This window comes from Abrus precatorius, unplaced genomic scaffold (genome assembly GCF_003935025.1).
Source record: "Abrus precatorius isolate BTA unplaced genomic scaffold, Abrus_2018 Scaffold1, whole genome shotgun sequence".
NCBI lineage: Eukaryota > Viridiplantae > Streptophyta > Magnoliopsida > Fabales > Fabaceae > Abrus > Abrus precatorius.
This window is the reverse complement of record NW_020874291.1, coordinates 1,968,147-1,994,480: the sequence shown is the minus strand read 5'-3', so window position 1 is coordinate 1,994,480 and position 26,334 is coordinate 1,968,147. Positions and strand designations below refer to the sequence as shown.

At 34.8% G+C, this 26,334-nt stretch overlaps 1 protein-coding gene across 2 annotated transcripts; it reads left to right on the top strand.

The window, feature by feature from the left end:
- The first annotated feature begins 660 nt into the window (after positions 1-660).
- Positions 661-25,410, top strand: LOC113856380 (beta-carotene isomerase D27, chloroplastic). Of its 2 annotated transcripts, XM_027488180.1 has the most exons (8): positions 661-1,073; positions 1,286-1,378; positions 1,811-1,872; positions 2,088-2,194; positions 2,362-2,457; positions 2,529-2,589; positions 18,998-19,006; positions 25,400-25,410. In XM_027488180.1, the coding sequence occupies exons 1-6, from the start codon at positions 684-686 to the stop codon at positions 2,576-2,578; spliced, it is 798 nt and encodes a 265-aa protein (XP_027343981.1). In that variant the 5' UTR covers positions 661-683; the 3' UTR covers positions 2,579-2,589; positions 18,998-19,006; positions 25,400-25,410. The 2 variants fall into 2 exon arrangements, with proteins under 2 accessions (XP_027343981.1, XP_027343987.1); XM_027488186.1 differs by lacking the exons at positions 18,998-19,006; positions 25,400-25,410 and adding an exon at positions 11,019-11,034 and having other exon boundaries at positions 2,529-2,596.
- The last annotated feature ends 924 nt before the right edge of the window (positions 25,411-26,334 follow it).

The following is a 26,334-nucleotide window of genomic DNA, read 5'->3' as shown; positions in this document are numbered from 1 at the left end:
GATTTTTTGAAATTTAATTAATTGTTGGCAAGACCATTGAAAACCATTATGATAAAAAAAAAAAATGAGTATGACCCCATATTTTACGAATCCATTTCATTTTTACTTGAAAACAAATATTATTTTACACTTAATTTTTGGTATGAAATAGGTAAAGAGAAGGAAAAATGTAGGAAGAAAATAAATTATATAAAAAATAAGTGTGGATATATATATATATATATATATATATATATATATTATTTTTGCCTAAACTATACATACATTTTAGAAATAATGAATGATCACTCCCGGTTTTGTAAATTTATAATATTAAAAACATAAAAATTGTTATTTTTTAAATAAAAAAATTACAATAATTTTATGCTTAAAAATCAGGTATAAGAATTGAGTTAACTAAATCATAAAGCATATTATTGTAAAGTGAAATAAAGTGCAATAAATAAATTTAAAATAATAGTAGTAGTTAATTTATGATAATAAAAGGAACGTGTGGTCTACAAGACTACAACAAACACAAGATGAAACGAACCAACCTACCACCCATTCATCTTGACACCCGTATGAATATTTGGAGGCTAAATTTCAGAATTCTTGAAGGCAAAGAGAAAGAGGAAAGGAGTGGAATTTTGGATAAGTTATTGATTTAGTGTTGGAACAGTGAAACTTGAAAGTGGGAATTGATGGTGGGTCTGAGCTTGGTGGCGCAGCCAAGTCCTCCCCAACGCCTATCATTGCGCGGCGGTGGAAGAGCAGCAAAGAGTGTGATTAGGATTCGTTGTGGCATAGCTGAGCCGTCCGGTGAACCTGCTCCTTTGGGACAAAAGACGCGTTACAATGATGGCATTTTCGAGAAGGCCTTCATGACACTTTTCGCGCGTAAGATGGAAAAGTTTGCGGTTCCATCAGAAAATAAAGCTAGCGAGAAGAAGGGTTGGTGGGATTTGGGGTATGACTATGAGAGTTTCGTTGATGTATCAAAGAGGGTAATGCAGCGTAGGACTCGTATCCAGCAGCAGCAAGTGGTGCGAGAGGTTCTCCTCTCCATGCTTCCTCCTGGTGCGCCTGCACAGGTGGATCATTTTTTTTTTCTTTCACATACTCTCTCTCTCTCTCTTTCATTCTGGTCATTAGAATATAGAAATCTTGATTATAGAACAATTTTTTATGATGATGAATAACAGTGAGAGACTGGGAAATACGGGGATGTTTGAGTACCTGCTGTCTATACGCAATTGAATCTTTTAGGCTCTGTGTTCATCTGTTTTAAAATATTCTATTGCAGTTCAGGAAATTATTTCCACCTACAAAATGGGCTGCAGAGTTTAATGCTGCATTGACAGTGCCCTTCTTCCACTGGCTAGTTGGCCCATCCGAGGTAATTTTGTTACTGCATCATATTCGTCTGTTTAATTTACCTTGTTATGTCCCAATTTAAAGTTGTTTTTTTCCTCATATGGGCTTCGGATTACCAAAGGAAATTTAAGTCATTTTCAACTCTCATACATGAAGTTATTTTGTGGCACAGCCCCTGAAGTTTGGGTTAAAATGAAAGTTGTTAAATTCTGTAAGTTCTAACATCTTATATTGCTTTGGAAGTGAATTAAGCCCGGATGTTAAGCAACTTAACCTTCTTTTTCATTGTTACTCAAAATAGGATTATATGTTATAAAATAAACTTCATGTATGGAAATCGAAAATGGCTGAAATATTAAAAGGGTTATCTAGAATTTATCCTCTATGTTCTTTTATATTATCTGTTATGTTATTTGGTGCTGTCATTGATATTTGGAAACTTGAAATGCACTAGGTTGTGGAAGTAGAGGTAAATGGAGTGAAGCAAAAAAGTGGCGTGCATATAAAAAAGTGCAGGTAGATTTCAAGTCATCTGAAATTCCATTCAAACAAGTAGATATTAGAGAATTGGATTCATCTTATATGAATGGAGTAATCAATTAATGCTGGGAGGCCTGAAAAAGGTCAATAAGCAGCTATTATTTTTGAAAAATACAAAAAAATTGCTTTATATAAGGCCCTTATAACAAGTTTGGCCTTGCTTTTTACTCTTTATAATTACTCTTGCGAAGGTACCTGGAGAATAGTGGCTGTGTTGGAATGTGTGTCAATATGTGCAAGATTCCTACTCAAGATTTTTTCACTAATGAATTTGGACTTCCATTAACAATGACTCCTAGTATGTCTTCTTGCCTTTACTGCCCAAAAATTGTTAAGCTCCACATTCTTTAAAATGATGACATATATATATGACTCACCAAAATTCTTATTGGATATTTTTTCCCGTTCAAAATTAAGAGACCTCATCTTAAACTTCTGTTTACACCTATCTGAATTTAATTTCAGATTTTGAAGACATGAGTTGTGACATGGTGTATGGCCAATCCCCACCTGCATTTGAAGAGGACCCTGTTTCCAAACAACCATGCTATGCTCAGATATGTAAGTAGGACACCCTCTGGTGCTCATTGGACCCAAAGCTTTTCATATTCTAACATGGTAATAACTTGCAGGCTCTATGTCGAATCCAAGCTCTAGTTTGTGTCCTAAACTACAGGCATGACCAGGGAATCCAAGCCTTGTTAGCTTATTACTTTTTCTTCTTTTCTATAGCCATTGTACTCCCACAAATGAGAGGACCTTGTCCACAAAGACTGCATTGTACATTTGTAATTATAGTCAAATGTTAGTTCCATATCACTATTGCACCTGATCCTATAATTAAACATCCATGTTGCAAAATGTTTCTTTTGTACTAAAATTTAGGATTATTTAAGAGAAAACTACGAATAAGGAGAGAAGAAACTGGTTATGGACTATTTGGTTTTATTTTCACTTTTCTTTTAAAAATTATTTTCAAAATAATTACTTAAGAATTTAGTTCTTAAGACCAAATTTACCCAAAGCTATATTTGGTTGGTTGATTATTTCGAAACGCACTACCAAATTTATATGTCAAAACCCCATTTCTAACTCCCAGTCAATGTTTCATGACTGCACGAAGTGTTGAAGAGAAATTAAGGTGACATACTTAAAAAAATTATTTATTTACACAATTGTTACCGGTAAAGCTACACAACTATTATTAAATGTATAAATTAATTAATAATTAAATATTGATTTGTATTATTATTAGAATAAGGAATATTAATACTATAAATTTTTTTATGAATTTTATCTAGTTATCTAGCAAGTTTATCCAATGTCTTATTGAAATAATTATATATAACTTGAAAGAAGAGAAATAAAAAATTTATTTTTCTATATTAGTGCATGGAATAAACCATCTATATAAATGTAGTCATAAAATTTAGAGAAGAGCTTAAAAACACTCTTTTTAATACACTTCTTGTTATTGAATAGAATTAACTGAAAATTATAAAAATATGAGAGAAAAATATTAAATTATGAGTAAGAAAAAGTGATATTGATATAATTTTTGTAATTTTTAATAAATTTTAATAAAAAATTAAGAGTGCTTTTAAAAAAAAGACTATGTTGTTAGCATTTCTTTTAAATTTATGCTAAAATTATAGGTGATAAATTTAGCCTAATTACAATAATTATGAAAACAAAAAAAGGCACAAATCTAATTAAATTTTCTACAGCATGTTAAGCACATGTTTAAAAGGTAAATAAACATGTTACAACACTTTCTCCCAAGATAGTGAATGGATATCTATAATTCTCACCTTTTAGCAAGATTTCAAAACTGCTCTGTGGGTAGCTTTTTCGTTAGAATAATTTCTAATTTTCCTTCAAAAGGAACATATGTTGTTTTTATAAGGAGACTATCTAATTTCTCTTTATTAAAGTATTGGTCTATTTCTTTCTATCAAGTTGACTTTCATTATAAGAAATGATAATGGTAGATTTATTATCATAAAGTTGTTTCATTACAACTTTATACTATATTCTAAGATTATAAAATACAATCTTTTTCGATAATAACTCATAGACTCCTTGTCCCATGAATTAGAATCTTTCCTCCACACTTGCTTGTTGGTGTTAATTTGTTAGCATCATTTGTAAGACAAATGAAATAACTTAACTTAAAAGTGCACTAACCGTTTTAAATGAGTATAGAAAAGTTATTGTTTTCACGAGGATTAGGTCAATTAGTCAATAATACTTCTTAAAATCTCTAATTAAATACTAAAAAATTATACATAAAAAATAGTATATGAATTTTTTTTTTTGAAGAATTTCATGCAAAATTGATATGATGAGTACAAATGCATGAATGCAACACAATACGAAATACATATAGAACAAACACAAAATAAAATAGCACAAAAACATGCATAAGATTTTTTTTTTTTTCTAGATTTCACTTCATGCAGATTAGATTTCCATTCTGAAATTCACAAAAACATTGCATGACCTTGAATTATATTGATCATACTAAAATCTTAACCTCCATGTCTAGGTAACCATAACTACAATGAAACTCATTTCAATTTTTAGCATAACGCCAATGTGCCCATTGTGAATTACATTCTTTGTCATCCAAAAGGAAGCATCAATTTTAGAAATGAATTATAAAAGTTCTCCTGTGATATCCAAATATAAAGAACATGCTTAACTCAATTCTTTAGTCATATTTGCATGGTCCAATTCACTAGTGTAGTAAAATTAGATGTCTTTATGTTCTATCATAATTCCTAGTTAGAAAAAGTAGATGTCTTTGTATTCTTTAACTAAGAAAAGTATTTGCGGCAAGATATGTTAACAACCACAACCATAATGAAATTCATCCCTATGTCTAGGTAATGAAGACATTATTCCAAACTTGAACATAAAACCTAGCAGATGGGTAGATAGAGGACCACATTCCATTAAGGGCATAAACACCTATAGTCCAATCCTCACCAAAAGAATATAAGATTGTCCAAAAGTTTAAGACTCAACAACATGCTCTAATATGCAAGGAGAAGGACTTCTGCTACTCAAGTAAAAGGTCCTTGCTTTCAAATAAGCATACCTTCAACTCTAGAACCCCACCTATATTCATATGCTAGAGAGGAACCCATAGTTACACCTGTTACTATTGTAGCATTTGTAGAAACACCACCATCAACCACTGCAAGGAAACAAATCCCTTAGTAAAGTGTGCAGATAAAGGATCATATCTCATTATAGATGCAAACACCCATAGTCCAATCCTCAATAAAAGAATATAAGATTGTCCAAAGATTTAAGACTCAACATGTCAATCGCTTTGCATAGAATAACTAAAGGAAAATGATTTCTTAAAGGGATATTTGTATTAAAGAAGGGAAAATATCAATAACCTTTTACAAATAGAGTCTAGAAAGTGAGAATTTTTTTATGCCCTAGGAAGAAAAGGCCTTAGATTAGTTACCTATGAATTTTATGCTAATGCTAGACAATTCATCTATGATAATCCAATTTTAAGGTCTTTTGTCAGGGTGAAGTAAATTCCTTGGATAGCAACATTATTAACCATGTTTTACAAAAATTTTCAATGTAGAACCTGCCATGCTTGGTTTTCATAGGAGCCATCATAGAATAAATGCTAAAGAAATCATTAACATATTATGTAGACTAAGTGCGTGGCGGATCACATATGCTTCTCAAAAACCAAAAGAGCTAGTAATAAGTGATTTAAAGCCAATAACAAAAGCTTGGAGTAGGCTGATAAGTCTATATTTTGGCCCGCTTTTATAGCCTATATATTTATGTTTGACCTTTATTTTATTTAGGTTATACATTATTTTATATATATAGATATATATATATATATATATGTATATATATATATATGCTTCGCAACAATCAGCATGCATAGACCTTAGAAGCAAGGGTGCGAATGCTTTGAGCCCATAAGTACTGTCGTGCTCACCTACATTAATCACACTATGAAGCAATTCTAGGGTTTTCAAACCCTATTAAAAGGAACCTCGGAGGCATCCTAAAAGACACCTTGTCCTAGAACTTTGATGCACCTTTCATCTCATTCTTCTCACATCCTTTGATCTTTGGCATATTCTTGGCAGAGTTTAGAGTTTCAAGTGATCGTACTTAAAGATTGAGAACTCATCTCATCCCTAATACTTAGAGACATTCTAGTTTGCTATTTCTTTTTAACTATGGCTTTATTTATGATTTTTTAGTTCTTTTCTTTAGCATAAGTAACTAAGTCCATAGTTAGTGTTATGAGAATTATATTCATGAGTTTATGGGATTTTGATATTTGAGTCTAAGTTTGGTTTCTGTCTGTGATTAATGTTTATCCTATTGCGCATAATTGTATATTGTGAACTAACCACTCGTAACATAACCCTAGTTAATTATATCATCAGATTATCGTACTTTGATTAGTTAATGGATCTATAGGATAAAACGAGACAAAGGATTAGGTGAACCAAACTAATCTTTCTCTTTCAATCATTATTAAATTAACAAATTCATAGGTGCTTTATGATTTCTTGAATTAATATCTTGCATCACCATTGTAGATATTAGTTTAGAGGAAAGAATGTTAATATTCAATGACCATTCAGTATTGATAGTATTTGTATGACTAATTGGTAATCACAAGAAAATTGGATTTAGATTTAAACAAAAAAATAACATAAAAGATTGAATGAGAAAACTCATATGCCCTAAGTTCCTCTACTATAAGTTCAACCAAAATGCACATTGTGTTACTTGCTCTTATTCATAATTGATTTTATAATTGAATTCTTATTTTCATTTAATTTTGCATCCTTTTAGACTTAAGCAATTGAATTAGGAAATTCTTAGTATTTGGAACCAATCCTTGTAAGATGATAATTTCGGGAACTTATTTTAACCCTATATTACTTTTCGACAGTACATTTGCCCATTGAATAAGTTTTTTGTGTCATTGCTGGGGATTATTTTTCCAATATTAAGAAAATCTAATATTTAATCGATTTGAGCAATTCTTATTTTATTTTAATTATTTGTTTTATTTGTTTTAATTTGAAATTTGTTTTATCTATTTTCATTTTTATTTTATTTTTGTTTTATTTTATTTTGATTAATTTATAAAAAAAATTCTCTAGTATATGCTAATTGGTTCTAAGTCTTCTACAACTTACTTATTTGATCCATAAATCGAAAGAACTGTGTGAAAGTAAAGAAAGGAGTTGAGACAACAAAGGATGGCAGAGGGGAGAAATGCCATGTAACTTCACCACTCTTCTAATGAATGCATCCGCAACATCTTTTGCTGAAAATTGATGAGCAAAGGTGATTGAATGAGCTTATTTACTCAACCTATCTACTACCACAAAGATCGTATCCTTTCCACTCAATTTTGGAAATCCTTCAATGAAATCCATAGAGATGTTAGTTTACACTAATTTGGTATAGGCAAGGGTGCTAGAAGGCCAACAGGTACACGATTGTCATCCTTGTTGCGTTAACAAATATCATAATGATGAACAAATTGACAAACATTAACTTTCATGCCTAACCAAGTGAAGGATTGTGAAAGTCACTTATATGTCCTTTGGATTCCTGAATGTCCTGCTGGAGGTGAACAATGGAACTTTTGAAAGAGTTTCTTATGCAACTATTATTTCTTTGGTACAATAATTTTTCCATCAAGTCATACGTTGATACCCCTCATCTAAATGTGTATTCTCTTGTACCTTCTTTATTATGGTAGCCAATGTTGGATCAGTAGTAGTAGCCTAGGTTACTTCTTCCCACAAGACCTAAACTAGTTGGGATATAGCCACCAACTCTACCATCGTTTTGTCATTTTTTTTGTCACTTGTATGAATCAAGATAATGCATTAGCTGCATTGTTTGCTCTTTCTAGTTTTATAGCTAATTTTATAATCAAACCCAATCAATTTGGTTAACCATTTTTGTTGCTTAAGAGTTGTAATCCTTTGCTTTAAAAGGTGCCAAAGACTTTTTTGGTCTGTGTAAATTTGAAACTTGCGTCCTAAAAGATATTGTCTTAATGTCTTTAAAGATGCTAAGATTGTAAGCATTTCTTTTTCATATGTGGACCATGCCTTCTTTTTCTCACTGGTTGCCTTGCTTAATATGATATTAGACGCTTGTTTTGAGATAACACAACTTCAATTCCATGCCAAAAGCATCAGTCTCAATTACAAAATCTTTAGAAAAATTTGGTAATGCCAAGACCAGTGTTGATGTCATGGCTATTTTTAGGGCACTAAAAAGCTCGTTCTACATCTCACTCTACCTAAAACCTCTTTTTTTTAATAATTGGGTGAAAGATTTATGGTTTCTTCATATTCTTGCACAAACTTATGATAACACCCGTTCAAGCCTAAAAATCATCTAAGGGATGTTATAGTTGTTGGTGTTGACCAATTTGTCGTAGCTTCAATTTTTTTTTATCTGCATGTACTCCTTCCTTTGAAATAAAATGACTAAGATATTCTACCTCTATTTTTCCAAAGAGTCATTGGACAGTTTAAGATAGAACATCTGCAAATTGGCACTAAGGTGTTCCAAGTGTTCTTCCCATGTGGTGTTATAGACCAAGATGCCATCAAAGAAAACTAAGATGAACTTTCAAAGATGTAGTTGAAAGATATTATTCACTGTAGCTTGGAAAGTAGATGAGCATGATGTCACAAAATTTAGAGAACACTAACTAGCAAGTGTACTAGATAGTTGTAGCAAGTAATAAAATTTGGAATTCAATTTGAGTCCCAAGTATTGTCTTTAGGGATTAATTCTATCATTACCACTTTACAAATTAATAACTAGTTGAGCTAAACAAATTTGGAGAGATTTTGAATCATTTAACAAATAAAATTAATAAAATGTAGAAATCAAAAAATTACAGCAAAATAGGGTGACGACTTTGGTAATGGAATGATATGTAAATGAAGTTGAGATTGATTTCACCTCTTTATCAATTGCAAAACTAAAGTAGATCTGAACTCTAAGTTCCTTAATTGATTGATGATCAACTTCAGTAGATTAATCAAAGGATAATTTTTTGCCTCATTAATCCTAATATCAAACTAAACTACCCTAATTCCTTAGGTGTAATTCAATCAAACATTGCATTAGGCATTAGAAATTAAGAGATCACAAGATCACGAATTCTTATCGCTAAGATATCCATAACCTTGACATTTAACTTAACTTCCATTGATGAAAATCCTCTAGGTTCAATTCAATTGAATAGCTAATTCAAGAATTGCATTAAGTAAAGAATTAAACGTTCAATACAATCAAGATCTTAAAATCCAAATCCACAATCAATTTACAATATCAAAATCGGATTCATCAATCCTTAAACAAAAGAAATCAGAACATGTTCCTAAAAGAAAAAAAGAAAGAAAGAGTGGAAGAAGGAGTTACTAAATTTCTTCATAAATCCAATCCCTAGCTTGATTCCTCAGGGTCAGTCATCCTCAGTCTCTTTTTCTAACTCTCCTAAGGTGTAGAAATGAAAAAATGAGAAAAGATCCAAAAGATCTAAGTTTCTGCCTTTTTATAATTTTCCCGCCTTCTTCCATGTTAACACCTTAATCACTAAGAGTTGTAATATGGAAGGCCTTCCAAAAGCTTCTAAGGCTGAAGTAAGAACTCTAAACGTCCAAAGTTAACACTTAAAAGTGGTTTTCCAAATTCTATTATTACACGTAGACACTTTCAGTAGCAAGAGTTACTACATGCATATGTTCTGTGTGAATTTGTCTTACGCGTAGCTACTTTCAATAGCTAGAGTGGTTATGCGCAACTGTGCATTGGTACTTTCACTTTCCAGAGTTATTACGCACAAGTCTGTTATGTGTTTTAACCTTGCGCGTAGCTACTTTCAGCTCTAAGAGTTGCTACGCGCAGGCTTTCTGTGTGAATTAGCCTTGGGAGTTAATACTTTCACTAGGTAAAGTGTTATGAATTCTATTGTTGGAGTGATAACTTTCAGCACTTAAAGTTATTACGTAATTGATCTTCATGGATTTCCTTCTTCAAAGTGTTAATCTATGTACCCAAAGTTGCTACACTCGGCACATATTACTTGATTCTTGATCTTTTAAGCTCAATTCATCCACTTTCTTCTATTTTCTCTTCTTCAATCCTTATTCTCAAGACTCTTAGCTTAGAATCTCCTGCAAAACTAACAAAATTACATCAAAATTCTATTAAATTCACACGATTTGAATTACTAAAGACAACAATTTACTTTATTGAACATTTATATATTTTTGTGCAATTTTCACATTTTAAATTACATTTTCTATCAAAAATAATCTAGAAAGCTACATAAAAACCTAGTAAATTTTGCATTCATCACTTGACATCCATATAGCATCACCAAATATTCATAATGATGGTAGCTGAATCACAAGTCTAACTTGCTGAAATAAGTTGCTCCAACTAATTTATCAAACATGTCATTAATGGCAAAAATTGGAAAGTAGTCTTTTATTGTTGTTGCATTGAGTGATTGATAGATTGTGCAAAATATCCATTATCAATCTTTTTTCTTGACCAAGAGTACCGGTAAGGAGAAAGGTGATAAGTCTATATTTTGACATGTTTTTATAACCTATATATTTATTTGTAGCCATTATTTTATCAAGTTTTTACACTAATTTCTTTGATTATTATGCAAATTAATATGAGAAGGCTACAGTTAGGTTTTGGGTGCATTTTGTGCCCAAATTAGATGAAAAATTGAGTTTCGCAATAGCCAGCATGCTCATTCCCCAACAGTCAGCACGGGTGTGCTTCGACCCATATGCATTATCGTGCTTATGGTCTTGCACAGCCATGTTTACTTGCGAGAAGTCCAATTATAAAGCAATTTTAGGATTTTCAAACCTATTAAAAAGACCTCAAGGGCAATAACTTAAGCATCTTTTACACATCCTTTTGATATCTCTTTACCTCACATCACTTTGTACATCTTCAATCTGGGTGTTAGCTAGTTGCTGATGACTATCAAAGCTTTGGAAGTGCGTCTTAGGATCAAGAGCTCTCTTCTCCATTGGAGACTCTTTTAGTTGGCATTTACTTTTCAAATAACTATGAATTTTTTTAGTATTGTTTTAGTTTTCTTTTATATCATGTCTAGCTAAATCCATAGTTAGGGCTATGGTGGATTCTTTGCATGACTCTATAGGATTTTTATGATTTATAATAATTTTATGTTTCCGTTCTTTATTGGTGTTTATCCTATTACGCTATATTTGTATGTCAGAATTCACAACTCTTAAATATACCATTATTAATTATATTGTAAACAATCACACTATATATAGTTAATAGACCCATTAGGTAAAACAAGATAAAGGATTAGGTGGGTCCAGCTTAGTTCTTCTCTTTCAATCATTATTAAATTAACAGTTCATTGGCTCTTTATGTTTTCTCTTCCTTTTACCTTGCTTGATCATTGGGGTGATAATTTGGAGAAAATACTGTTAACATTGTATGATCATTTGGTATTAATAGATTTAGTATGAGTGATTGACAATCATAAAGAAACCAAAATTGGAATTAATCTAAAAGTGAACATAGAGAAGTGTAAAGGTGAAACCATACACCCTAAGTTCTTCTTGATTAAGTTTATTGTTAGAGGTTGTGCTATTTTAATTTTTTCAATTAAATTTTATATTTAAATCATTGTTTTATTTACTTTCACATCCTTTAAGTCCAAACAATTAAATTATTAAATTCTTAATAATTAGAAACAATTCTTGTAGACAATATTTTAAGAACTTATTTTAAAATCCTTTATCACTTTTCGACAGATACTCAACAATTCTTGTAGACAAACAGAGTGCTAGTACTTGAGAGAATTAGGTCGATACTCAACATCTCATTCACCTATTTCTTAATATCATATTTTGGAAATGAGCATAATGGTATGGCGCCACATTGATAGCCTTAAACTCATCAATTAGTTGAATTTGATGATCAAGCTCTCGCCTGGGTGGTGGTTCTTTTGGTTCTTGCATCATGTCAATAAATTCAGTCAAAAGTTTCTTTGAGATTGTCATGTTGTTCTTTTGATGGTGTAGCCACATCCTTATCCTCTTCGCACCTCATTAAACAAAACAACACTGCTTCTTGGTTCCACTCTCTAACTACCAAGTCAAGGCTTGCTACTTTAACTTTCTTCGTATTTTGTCCCTTCAAACAAAACTTCCTCCCTTCTAATTGAAAAGTCATCATAAGTCACTTATAATAAGTGGTTACTGGTCCTAAGCTCTCTAGCCAATGAATACCCAAAACAATATCTAACCTTCTTATTGGAAGAGTATAAAGTGTGACTTGAAATGTGCACCCTTGATAGTAAAGGGTACTGCTTCATATTTCTCCTTGCACTCTAGTCTCTCATCACATGCAACTTTCATCAGAAAGAGTGTTGTGTAAGTCACTGTTAGGTGAAGTCATCATGCCATTTGTGGATTTATAAAGTTCAAGTTAGACCCTAATATGAATTCAGAAGCAAAAGGAAAGAAGAGTAAAAATAGGAAAGGAATAAAAAAAAATTAGAATGAAGATGAGGTTTGAGAGAGAAAGGAAAGAAAACATGAGGAAAAGAGAATCCTTTTTTTATCATTCATAATATCTCAACAAATTGCAATCCTTACATATATAGTCTGTTAGATGTAACTAACTTGAAGAAATAAAAGAAAAACAATTTGTAAAATTACTAATGAACCACACTTTCTCTGCCTCAACTCATCTACCCCTGTGTTTGGACTTGGGATCAACATAATCCTTCATCCAGTTTGACTTCATCCTATTCCTTTTAGGCTTCCCTTGATCCAGCTTCTCCAAGTATTGGTCCTCAACATTAGCAACATGATCCAATTCCACCAAAGCCTCTTTCTACTCTTCTACTATTTCTTGGCTTGTATCATCCCCCTTTTGTTGGACAAACACCTTGTCCTCAAGGTGTATATCAGGAAATTCATGCAACAAGTCTTCCAACAATTCCCAGCTAGCATCCTCCGAAAAATAAACTTATAGGGATGGTCCCCTTCCATTTTAGAATCAAGGATAGCTAAGGGAAGTATTTTAGGTTGATTCTCTACAACAATTAGAGGTAGTGGCAGTTCTTTAAGCTCTCCATCACCATGGAAAGGTTTCAGCTTCGAGACATGAAAGACAGGGTGAATTTGTGACCCTTCAAGAAGTTCTAAATGAAAAGTTACCTCATTGATTTCCTTGATAATGCAATAAGGCCCATAATACCTCTTGGATAACTTCTGCTTCCTGCATCTTGAAACAAAAACCTGGTAATAAGGCCGTAGCTTGACCAACACCAGATCACCCACTCAAAATGGATGAGGTTGTCGTTGTGAATCTGCATAAATCCCCATATGCTCTTGTGCCTTGAGTATATTTGACTTCAGCTTTCCTAAGACCTGTTCTTGAGTCATTAACTCATTGTTCACAGCCTTTAAGATGCTTGTCCCAACAATATACTGAGGCAAGGATAGTGGTGGCTTTCCATATACAGCTTGATAGGGAGTCATACTAGCCGGCGTTTGATAAGTAAAGTTGTAGTGTCATTCAGCTCAATGCAAAAGTTGCCCTCATTGAGATGGTTATTGATGCACAAAGGCCTTTAGATACTACTGCAGAACTTGATTTATAACCTTTGTTGTCCATCACCTTGAGGGTGATACGCCGTTGTCATTCATAGCTTGGTACCACTTAGTTTGTATAACTCTTGCCAAAAGTGACACATAAAAATGGGATCTTGATTAGTGAGTATGCTCTTGGGCATACCATAAAGTTTACACACCATAACAACAAATAGATGAGCAACCTGAGCTATAGTAAAAGAGGCTTGCAAGGTCCTAAAGTGAGCTTCCTTTAACAAGTGATCCACAACAACTAATATGATGGAATAGTTTTGGAATGAAGAGAGTCCTACAATAAAGTTTGTAGAAACATCTTCCCAAATTCTGGAAGGTATTGGCAATGGTTGTATTAAGCCATAAGGGCTGTGTTTTGGAGTTTTAATTTGTTGGCAGGTTAAACACTTATTTACATAATCAGTTACATCAGCTTTAAATCCCTTCCAATGAAAATTCTCTTATAATTGCCCCATCATTTTTAAAATTCTAGCATGTCCTCCAATGGCCGTGGCATGATACTCTTCAAGCAACAAATTTTTGATTTGTGATTAAGAGGGAAGGTGAATCCTACCTCAATAAAACAACACACCATCAACAATGCAGTAGTGAGGATATTCCCTTGGACTTGCCTTCACTACTTCTAATAATTGTTGAAATTCCTCATTGTCGTGATATAGCTCCTGTATTTGCTTGAAAACCTCATAATGTGGAACAGTAATTCCCCAGTACTATCCTTCAACCTTAGAAATACGTGACAACGCTTCAGATACTCAATTTGATGCCCCCGACTTGTACCTAATCTCATAATTGTAGCTAATCAATTTGGATAAATAATACTATTGTTCTAGGGTTTGTATTATTTGCATCATTAATTCCCTCAAGCTTCTCTGATCAGTATAAATGTAAAACTTGTGCCCCAAGAGGTATGTTCGCCACTTTTTGACTGCCTCAGTGATAGCGTACAGTTCCCTCACATAAGTTGATAAATTAAGCCACTTTGGACAAAATTTCTTGCTGAAAAAACTGATTGGGTGCCCTTCCTATTGTCACACTCCACCCATTCCCAATCCAGATGCATCCATTTCCACAATAAATTCCTTCTAAAAATTAGGCAACCTTAGAATAGGAGTTGTTATCATGGCTTGTTTCAGCTGGTCAAAGGCTTGCAGTGCAAAGTCACTCCACTTGAAGGCTTCCTTCCTTAACAATTCAGTTAAAGGAAATGCTATTGAAGCATACCTGCAAATAAATTTCCTATAGAAGCCTGTTAATCCCAAGAATCCCCTAAGTTGTTTAACATTGCTTGGACGTGGCCACTCTAACATTACCTTCAATTTCTCTATATCAACTTGAACACCATCTCTGGAAACTATGTGCCCCAAATAATCGATTAAAGCTTGAGCAAAAATGCATTTAGACTCTTTAAGAAAAAATTGATGGCTTAGTAAGCACTCAATTACGATTTATAAGTGTTGCAAATGTTCCTCTAACAATTTACTATATATAAGTGTATCATCAAAGAATACGATTATAAATTGTCATAGGTACGGTTGAAGAAGCTCATTTATGGTGGCCTAAAACATTGGCGGTGCGTTGTAAAGACTAAATGACATCACGAGGAACTCATAGTGGCCTTCGTGAGTTCAGAAAGTCGTTTTATTCACCTCCTTAGCCTTTATGTGTATCTGGTGATACCCAGAGTGCAGATCCAACTTGCTAAACAAACTTGTGCCGTGTAGCTCATCGAGTAATTCATCAGTTGATAGAATGAGAAAGCGATATTTGCTAGTTATGGCATTTTGGGCACGGTAATCTACACAAAACCGCCAACTTCTGTCTTTCTTTCACACCAAGAGCACCGAGGAAGAATATGCACTATTGCTTCACTGAATAATCCCAGACACCATCAGCTCCTTAATAAGTTTTTCCATCTCAAGCTTCTGAAAGTAAGGATAACGGTACGACCTAACACTCACTGAATTGGCATCGTGTAAGATGGGGATTCTGTGGTTCGTCAAACGACTTGGGGGAAGGCTTATAAGAGATGCGAACAGGGAGCTAAATCATTCAAGCAGCTTAGCCACTGATTTTGGGTAAGGTTGGGATTTGGATTCCGGCGAAGAAAGGAGCAAAACCTGGACATGGAAGATCTCCGCTATGGCCTTCATGGAAGCTAGCCACTCAAATTGGGTTATTATTGCTTCAATTGGTTGGGCCCATTCTTAATAAACCTTATTGTGAGTGTCGCATAATCCCTAAGTACAGGCCCTAAAGATTTCAACCAGTGAATACCAAGCACCAAATTTGTACCACTTAATGGAAGTACAAACAAGTTCACACAAAATTGATGCGAGTCAATCTTCAACCCATCCTTTGGACAAACAGTTTCACACTTCAACTCTTCACCATTTCCTACTAACATAGAGAATGGTTGGGCCGTTTGGAGAGGAAGGCCCAAAAACCTTGCAACCTGTTCCTGGACAAAATTGTGGGGCCATAAGGTTTGTGGAGCAATTTGGCCTATTAGCATGTCTATTCTAATCTAGGCATTGGGCAGGTGGTCATCCTGGGTCAGATTCGGACCTGTCTCTATTGATTGATCCCTTTGTTGCATCAAAAACACGAGCTCATCATCTTGAAGTGGTGCTTCTGGGGCAACGATCAACAAATTAAATTGACACCTGGAGCAGTGACCCCTCACATACCTCTCATCACAATAATGACAAAGCTCCTTTTCAGGACATGCTTAGAGTTCCACCGGTGTTATCTGAATAGTCGACATCACCATCTTGGAAGTTGTGACGTTGCTAGGCACGGGCAAGGCCATCAACGACTTCACATTTGTAGGCATAGGTAAAATTCCAGCAGAAGTGGTGGTCATCACTGTCTTGTACGAAGTAGAGGTGCTACTCCCTCCGTAATCAAATTTTGACTTAGCCGCAACGAATTTCTCCTCTTGCAATTTTGCCTAACTTATGGTCTTAAAAATTGAAACCAGACAAAATGGAATTATCTCTTGATGAATCTCTAGATTGAGGCCAGAGATAAAGCAACTCAAGTAAACTCTAACCGTAGTTACCTAATTAAGCTTGAACAGAGCCCCTTGAGGGTCCTCAAACTCAGAAGGAGCGAACCTCTGCTCCAAGTCTCATAGGAAGGTAGTCCACGATGTAAGTTATGCATTGGAGTGCATCCACTGGTACCATGCCAGTGCTTCTCTTTCTATGTAGAACGATGAGATCCTGAGCCATTGATCATTTGTTGTCTTATGGTAGTCAAAAAACTTATTAGCCTTGAAAATCCACCAAAGTGGGTAGCTACCGTTGAACTTCGGTACCTTTAGTTTGATACTGATGGGTAATCACATTGGTTGGTTTGAAGAATCAATCACTAGATCTATTACTAGTTTGGGTTCTAAAGTTCGCTTCTCCAAGGCATCAACTTTCATAGTGAGGGTCTTACTAGATGTGATCAGTGTTTCGAGCATGGCAGGTCAATGGGAGATCCGGCCATCTTTCAATGACAGCACCAAATAATATGAATTCAAAAGCAAAAGGAAAGAATAGCAAAAATAGGAAAGGAATCGGAAGTATTTAGAAGGAAGATGAGGTCTAAGAGACAGAAAGGAAAGAAAACATAAGGTAAAGAGAATCTTTTTTTTTTTATCATTTATAATATCTAAATAGATTGCAATCCTTACATATATAGTCTATTAGATGTAACTAACTTGGAGAAATAAAAGAAAAATAATTTATAAAACAACTAGTGAACCATACTTTTTTTGCCTCGACTCATCTACCCCTGCATTTGGACTTGAGCTCAACATAATCCTTCATCTACCCTAGCTTCATCCTATTCCTTTTAGGCTTCCCTTGATCCAGTTTCTCCAAGTATTGATCTTCAATAGCTTACTACTGCAGAAACCTATTTACTTGCAATGTCTTGCCACTGGCTTCCTCCACCAATGCATTTAGTGACACTAAGTGCTCCTGGTCGTTACCACCACTTCCTAACTCCTCTCATCCCTATCACATAGTTCAATAAGAAGTGATGGTGCATTTTTGCAGTGGTGACCTGAAACAAATTTCTCATCACAGTTAAAACAGAGATTTTTCTCACACCTTTGTTGCATCTCAGCCTATGAGAGCCTGGGGCTGTTGTTGCTCCTGTTGTTCATGTTGGTCGTGTGGTAGTGAAATACGTGTTTCTGGAAACAATGCAACAGCCAGAATATTATGTATAATTTTGCTGTGAGAATATAATATGCCTGAATACAAATATGGTAACCGTATTAATGGAAACCAATGGACTAAGGTTTCAATACAGAATCAAAAATGAGAAATTAACAAGAGCTATCAGCCATGACCATGAAGACCATTATTGAAGCTCAAAACCTGATTCAATAACAGAGAAGAATTCAGAAAGAGAAGATACAAAAGGAATTGGTCAGAAAGAAGAGATACAGAAGAGTTTGTTTAGGGAGAAGCATATCACACACATCATGCCTCCCTAGAGCACGTAGTCCTTCAAAAATACATTCTCTCTCTTACGCTTCATGTTTTTCCTTCGTCCCTTTCCTTGCGGATCACATGCCATGTGGCCTTGTGATATAACTAACTTTCCCTCCACATCTCACTTAGCATTTCTTAGGCTCTTATTTTTCATGCACGTTACAATACTCCCTTCATTGTAAACAACCTTGTCCTCAAGGTTGAATTGTGGAAAGGACTCTTGTATCTCATCCACATCCTCCCAAGTAGCAGCAGCCACATCTAAAGAGTCCCATTGAATTAGGACTTGAGGAACTGATTGTGAATGTCTCATAATAATACGAGAGTCCAAAACTTGCAAAGGTTGAATAGAAGGACCAACTTTTGTAGTAGTAAGGGGAAAAGGTAAATAAGGTTGGAAAGCACTTCCCTTAAATGCCTTAAGCAAAGACACATGGAACACTGAATGAATTCTTGCAGTGTCAGGAAGCTTAAGCTTATAAGAAACTTCTCCAATTCTTATCAAACTTCAAAGGGACCAAAATAACACATACTTCACATCTTATTTTTCCTTAAGGCAACAGAATGTTGTCTATATGGTTGTAATTTTACTAAAACCAAATCACCTACAGCAAACTTCAAATCTCTCCGTCGCTTATCAGCTTGTTGTTTCATGTATTGCTGGGCCTTAAACAAATGCAATTTTAATTGTTGAAGTATTGCATCACGAGCTTGGAGCATATATTGAACAGATACGGGATCAGTAGGAGCAGTTTCATACCTTATGATAGTAGGAGGTTCCCTCCCGTATAAAGCCTTGAAAGAGGACATCCTAATACTCTGATGCAAGGAAGAGTTGTACCAAAATTGGGCCCATGGAAGGATAGAATACCACCTTTTTGGATTGTCAAAGACAAAGCATCGAAGATACATTTCTAAGGTTTTATTCAAAATCTTTGTTTGCCTTGAAAAGATGTTGCCAAAATGAGCTAATGAAAACTCTATCCCTATCTGAAACAGTGGAACGAGGTACACCATATAATTTGACTATGTTGTTGACAAAAGCTTCAGCAACTATTTTACTTGTATATTCAACCTTGACTATGAAATCCATTGCTACATCATCCCAAACATGTAAAGGAATTGGTGAGGGTTGTAGTAACCCTGCAGGTAAAGCTTATTGTACCTTAGCTTACTGGCAAATTTGGCATTCACGCATAAATGTTTGAATCCTTTGGTGCATTCCAGGCCAAAAGAATTGAGAGCAAATTCTAGCCAAGGTCTTCGTAACTCCAGCATGACCTCCTACTTTTGAAGAGTGAAATTCCAACAGCACCTGATTAATAAGGCCATCATCCGAGAGTAGCATGATACGACCCTTCCAAAGTAATAACCCATCCTTAATCAAATACTCTGGAGACTGTAACAGATTTGCCACACATTTATCATAAAGGTCCTTCAATCTAGCATCTTTTTTACTTAGTTCAACCACCTTTTTAAACCACTGATTGATTGGTTCTGACCATGCAACCATAAGGCTCCTCGATAATGCATCAGCTGGGATGTTTTCTTTTCCAGGCTTATATTGAATTGTCAAATCAAAGCCCAAGAACTTTGGCAACCATTATTTCTACTCCAAGGTTTGTAAACGCTGGTCAACTAATTCCTTTAATAATAAACTTGTGGCCCAAAAGATAATGTCTAAATTTTACCAACGCCTCAGTAATAGCATAAAACTCACGTGTATATGCAGATTGGTTCTGCATTCTCAATGACAATTTCTTAGAGAAATAAGCTGTAGGGTGATTCCTTTTACTTAACACTGCTCCCACACCCGAACCAGAAGCATTTATTTCAAGTAGAAAAAGTGCTAAAAAATTTAGTATTGCCAAAACCGGTGCTGTCATAAGTGTTTCCTTCAGTTGTTGAAAAGCATTGGTAGCTACTGCAGTCCATTGAAAAAAATCTTTCTTCAACAAATCAGTTAATGGAGCTGCTATTTGAGCATACCTTTTGACAAATCGCCGATAATACCTTGTAAGACCAAGAAAACTGTGTAAATGTTTCAAGTTAATTGGTCTCGGCCACTCCTTAACAGCCCTTAATTGTTACAATCTATAGCAACCCCTGATCTAGAAAGAGTATGACCAAGATAGTCTATCTCTTTTACTCCAAATGAACATTTAGAGAACTTTGTATACAATTGTTGCCGCTGTAAAATCTGCAAAACCACTTCTAAATGATACAAATGATCCTTCAAAGAAGAACTATAGACTAAAATGTCATAAAAAAAATAAGAACAAATTTTCTCAAGATGCCTTGAAAAATATCCTTCATTAGAGTTTGAAAAGTGGCTGGGGCGTTTGTTAATCCAAAGGGCATGACAGGCCATTCAAAATGTCCATGATGCGTGCGAAAAGCAATTTTATAACGATCATCCAGATTCAATAGGATTTGATGATATCCGGATCATAAATCCAACTTAGAAAAAATCGTGGCACCAAATAGCTCATCAATCAACTCATTAACAGTTGGTATTGGAAAGCTATCCTTAATAGTAATAGCATTCAAGGCTCTATAGTCAGTACAAACTCTCCAAGAACTACCCTTCTTTTTCACAAGTATAATGGGTGAAGAAAAAGGACTCTTGCTAGGCTGAATAATTCCCTCCTGAAGCATATCAGCAACAAGCTTCTCAATCTCCTCCTTTTGGCTATGAGGATAACGATATGGCTTCATTTTCACTGGAGAAGATCCGTTCATTAAAGGAATAGAATGATCATAGGCACACGGTGGCGGAAAAACTGAAGGTGTAGAGAAAACTGAAGCATATGTATTCAGCAGTAAGGCAAGTTCCGGTTCTATATCAACTGGTAATTCTAACAAGGAAAAAGATTGCATGTTGGAATCCACCATTTTCATTCTATAGACCTCTGCAATGGAATTAGTGTTGACCATTCTACGAATATGATGTAAATGAGCTTGTATCAGAACATGATCAACATCCCCTTGCAATGTTACAAACTTACCATTGTGCAAGAATTTTAAATTCAGAGATTCATAATCAGCCACATGAGGACCGATAGTTTTCAACCAACTAGCTCCCAATATAAGATCTGCACTTGAAATTGGAAGTAAATATACAGGTAGTTGAAATAAATTCCCTTGAGCTTGAAGGATCAATTTCTAAATTAAACCTTCTGTTGTCATGTAATTCCCATTTCCCACCATTACTTTAAACATGGGTGTTGGTTCTACCAGAAGCTTCAAAAATTTTGCAAGACGCGATTGCAAAAAATTATCGGAACTCCCTCTATCCACTAAAACAGTTATAGTAAACTTGTCAATATAAGCTAAAAATTGAATTGTACACATACCAATGCCACCTTTGAGGGCATTTAGTGATAAATGATGGTCATCAATCCCAATTTCTTTATTAATGACAGGCTAATCAGTATCAATTGACTGTTGGTAAGTAGAATCCAATGAATCATCCTCTAAATTCAAAAACAAATATTGTCTGTTTGGGCACCAATGGTTAAAAGTAAATTTGTCATCACAAAAATAGCACAATCCCTTTTCTCTACGAAGTTGCATTTCTACTGGACTTATCTTTTTGACATTACTATTGGTCATGGGTGGAATTGTAGGTTTTGGTAATAATGGTGGAAGAGATGATTTAATCACAAGTTTGGACTGTGGCTGAGAGGTATTAAAACTCATTGAAGACACAAGAGAGTAACGTCAAACAGCCGCTGGGTCAGATTTAACAGTGGGTGAATACTTTTCCTCATATAACTTTGCTAATGCTACTGCTCTCATCAAAGAAGTGGGAGTCTGAACGACCACATCTCGTCTAATTTCAGCATGTAGATCAATAAAAAAACACTTTAATAAAGCTTTATCAGGTAACCCAATTGATCTATTAGCTAACAACATAAATTTTAGATAATAATTAGAAACTGTACCAGTTTGCTGTAATTTAAACAGCTAGGACATTGAACAGTCAAATGGAGACAGACCAAACTGGGATTCCAAAGCATGCGTCAAATCAGTCTAGGAACAAATAGCAGAAAGATGTTGAAGCATTTGAACCAAGGCACGACTTCTTTTTTGAAATGGATTGCAGCAATCTCCAATCTCGCATCATCAAGCGTATGATGATAGTCAAAGAATTTTTCTGCCTTAAAAATCCACTCTAACAGCGAAGATTGTCCATCAAAATGTGGAAATCCCAACGAAATGTCCTTAATCTGCCACTACTTTGCACCCGAAAAGGCACCATGGAACTGAGATTGCGATTGTACCAATAAATCTAAGGATTGTTGAAACTGCTCCATACGAGCTTGAGCCTCCGCCTGGACTTGTTGAATATGAACCCATTGTTCACGATCACAAAGTTCCAAGAGATCCACTAATTTGCAAATTTCCTCAGAATGGCCACGTACTTCAGCCTGTAAGTCCTTCAAACGTGTGTTCTCAGCCATGGCGTCAATGAAAGCACCAATGCAACACGTGTTTTTGGAAACAATGCAACAACCATAATATTATGTATAATTTTGCTACGAGAATATAATATGCCTGAATACAAATATGGTAATTGTATTAATGGAAACCAATGGACTAAGGTTTCAATACAGAATCAAAAACAAGAAATTAACAAGAGCTATCAGCCATGACCATGAAGACCATTATTGAAGCTCAAAACCCGATTTAATAACAGAGAAGAATTCAAAAAGAGAAGATACAGAAGGAATTGGTCAGAAAGAAGAGATACAGAGGATTTTTTTCAGGGAGAAGCATACCACACTCATCATGCCTCCTTAGAGCACGTAGTCCTTCAGAATAACATTCTCTCTCTTACGCCTTGTGCTTTTCCTTCGCCCCTTTCCTTGCGGATCCCGTGCCACGTTGCCTTGTGATATAACTAACTTTCCCTCCACATCCTACTCAACATTTCTTAGGCTCTCATTTTTCTTACACGTTACAAGTAGCACGTAGAATCCCAGTAGATGTTCTTCTTGAACGCTGAAGTTGCTCATCCTTTCGCTTGGCCAGTTCAATTGCTGCTAGTAAGGTTTTTGGCTTCAGCAATCGAATATCTCCTGACAATTCTTCTTTCAATCCATCCATGAACCCCTCCATCAATGCACTCTCACGCCAACTTGGAACACAACTCATTAGTCTTTCAAATTCTCTCAAGAATTCACTAAATGTTCCCTCTTGCCGAAGCTTGCTGATTGCTTCATTTGCTTCCTCATATTCAGCGGATCCACATCGCAGCAAAAGTCCCTTCTCAAACATTTTCCAAGTGGTCTTCTTCTTACGATTTGTAGAAGAAAACCAATACTACCATTGATTTAGTTTTTTCCAAATAGAATGAAGCTAGAGATACCTTCCTTGATCCATAGACGTCTTGTGCCACAAAATATTGTTGCGCCCGGTCCAGCCATACATGAGGATCATTCCCTTCGAACTAGAATGAAGCTAGAGAGTTTTTGACTCTTTTCTTTCTACCATCATTGTCGTCAGTCTTCCTACTACTCAGATGAACCAGACTCAAAATTCTCACATTCTATGTTGGAGCCTATTGATGTCAATCCTTTCGAACTATGCCTCTTTTTATGGTGCTTATGTTAGAATTTTCCTATTCCATTATGTAATTTCCATTATGATTCAGCTATTATGAAATTACCATTTCCCAAAGGATCTTGAATTACGTTGTTCTCACAACACAGTACATGGTTCTCATTCAATTAATGGTTTAAAGAGAACTAACCTGAATCCATTATTCCTTGATGTTACCTTTCTTTCTCTGTTGATCCCTTTATATTTTTCTCAACTCTTCCTTCCTCTTCTAGCTCCTCTTAGATGATTGAGATAAAGTTCTTTTCTTGTGTTTACCATGAGCACACTTAGAAATCATGAAAGTTATAAATACAATAGAGAATTCCTGTAACCTCTATTTGGTAACAGCTCTTTTATTTATCTGAAGGGAGAGAGGAGGGTTTCTTTATAATTGTATTTACAATTATACCCTCAATGACTCTATATTTTATATTTAACCACCATCACATTAAATCATTAATTAGAGTCATGTTATAAGTTACATAGGCTACTATAATAAGATTACTAAAATAATCTAACAATCTCTCACTTGGCCTATGTGACGACTTGAAGATTCAATGAACTGTACGTGTGCATATCATTGATAATATCAAATCATCATCTTTCAATGATTTGAATTGATTGGATCATAGCGGTCACAAGTCATTTGGCAACATGATTCCTTCCAATTATCACAGAACCAACTCAAATCAAGATAGCTTTAATCAGTCATACAGACTGCAACTCTTATGTGTTTTTAACACTTAACCTGTTATCAAACTTAAACCATACATGTACATTAACACAATTCAAATAACAAGTAAACAAGCAGAAACAATACTTTTATTGATTCCCAAAAATGTCTACAATAATATAAGCAAAAAAATCTATACACATATATGTGAATCATACAATCATGCTAACAAGGACTTGTCTATAATGCCCATTCTACCAACATGGCCAGAAAACATTTTAGAGCGCAATCCCTTAGTTAGCAGATCCGCTATCATCAAATTTGTACCAATATGCTCAGTAGACACTTTTTGTTTCTACACTTCTTCTTTCACTGATAAGTATTTTAAGTCTATATGTTTTGCTCCCTTTGAATACTTATCATTCTTAGAGAAGAAAACGGCTGCAGAATTATCACAGTACATTCTTAGCGACTTTTCTATACTATCAACAATACCAAGCCTTAAGAAAAAGTTTTGCAGCCACAAAACATGAATAGTGGCCTTAAAGCACGCCACAAATTCTGCTTCCATGGTAGACGTAGCAATAATGGACTCATTTCCACTCTTCCATAAAATCGCACCTCTAGCCAACAAGAAGATGTAGCCAAAGGTCAATTTCCTTGAGTCTACACATCCAGCATAGTCTGAATGTGAGTAACCAACCATTTCCAGTTGACTAGATCTCCTATAATTAAGCATGTAGTCCTTGGTGCCTTGTAAATACCTAAGGACTTTCTTTGCAGCTTTCGAGTGGTCCATTCCGAGATTACTTTGATATTGGCCTAACATTCCAACACCAAAACTGATATCAGGTCGAGTGCATGTCTGAGCATACATTAAACTCCCAACCACTGATGCATAGGGAATAAATTTCATTGCTTTCCATTCTAACTCATTCTTGAGACATTGCATTTCACTAAACTTGTCTCCCTTTTGAATTGGAACTACCCCTGATGAGCACTTTTCCATTTTGAATCTCTCTAATACTTTGTTAATGTAGCCTTTCTGAGACAATCTCAGTAATCCTTGTGATCTATTATGAAATATTTCTATTCCAATCACATAGGAAGCCTCACCCATATCTTTCATCTCAAAGTTTTTAGAGAGAAACTCCTTTACATCATGCAATAACCTAACATCATTATTAACAAGAAGAATGTCATCAACATACAAAACTAAAATGATGAACTTGCTCCCACTGACCTTTATATAGATACACCAGTCAAAGGTGTTCTCTACAAAATTATATGACGTGATGGTATCATTGAACTTAAGATACCATTGTCTGGAAGCCTGTTTCAACCCATATATTGATTTCTTTAACTTACACACTTGACTTTCTTTACCTATGATCAAGAAGCCATCCAGCTGATCAATATAAACTTGCTCTTCTAAGTCACCATTCAGAAAAGCGGTCTTTAAATCTATTTGGTGGAGCTCATAGTCATAATGAGCCACCAAAGCCATAACAATTCTTAAAAAATCATTCTTTGAAATGAGAGAGAAGGTATATTTATAGTCTATGCCATCCTTTTAAGTGTATTCATTAGCAACAAGTCTAGTCTTGTATCTCTCAACGTTGCCTTTTGAGTCACGTTTAGTCTTAAAGACCCACTTGCAACTGACTCATTTTGAACCTTCAGGCAACTCGACTATATCCCATACCTTGTTGTCACTCATTAATTTTAACTCTTCTTTCATGGCATTCAACCACTTTTCAGAATTGCTACATCTAATACTCAAGTCACATTCATGCTCAAGTGAGTAAATCACATAATCATTTGAAATAGCATGTCTTTTCTGCCTTACAAACCTCCTTAATGTTATCTCTTGTGGTTCACTTTTCTCTTACTCGTTTGTGACTTGCGCATTGTCAGCTGGTTTATCCTCTTG

What these genes read in the sequence shown, in the direction of transcription:
- LOC113856380 (XM_027488180.1), top strand. Translation starts at nt 684, where the DNA reads ATGGTGGGTCTGAGCTTGGTGGCGCAGCCAAGTCCTCCCCAACGCCTA. An exon ending in GGCTAGTTGGCCCATCCGAG is followed by an intron (nt 1,379 to 1,810) that starts GTAATTTTGTTA and finishes GAAATGCACTAG; the next exon opens with GTTGTGGAAGTAGAGGTAAA. An exon ending in ACCATGCTATGCTCAGATAT is followed by an intron (nt 2,458 to 2,528) that starts GTAAGTAGGACA and finishes AATAACTTGCAG; the next exon opens with GCTCTATGTCGAATCCAAGC.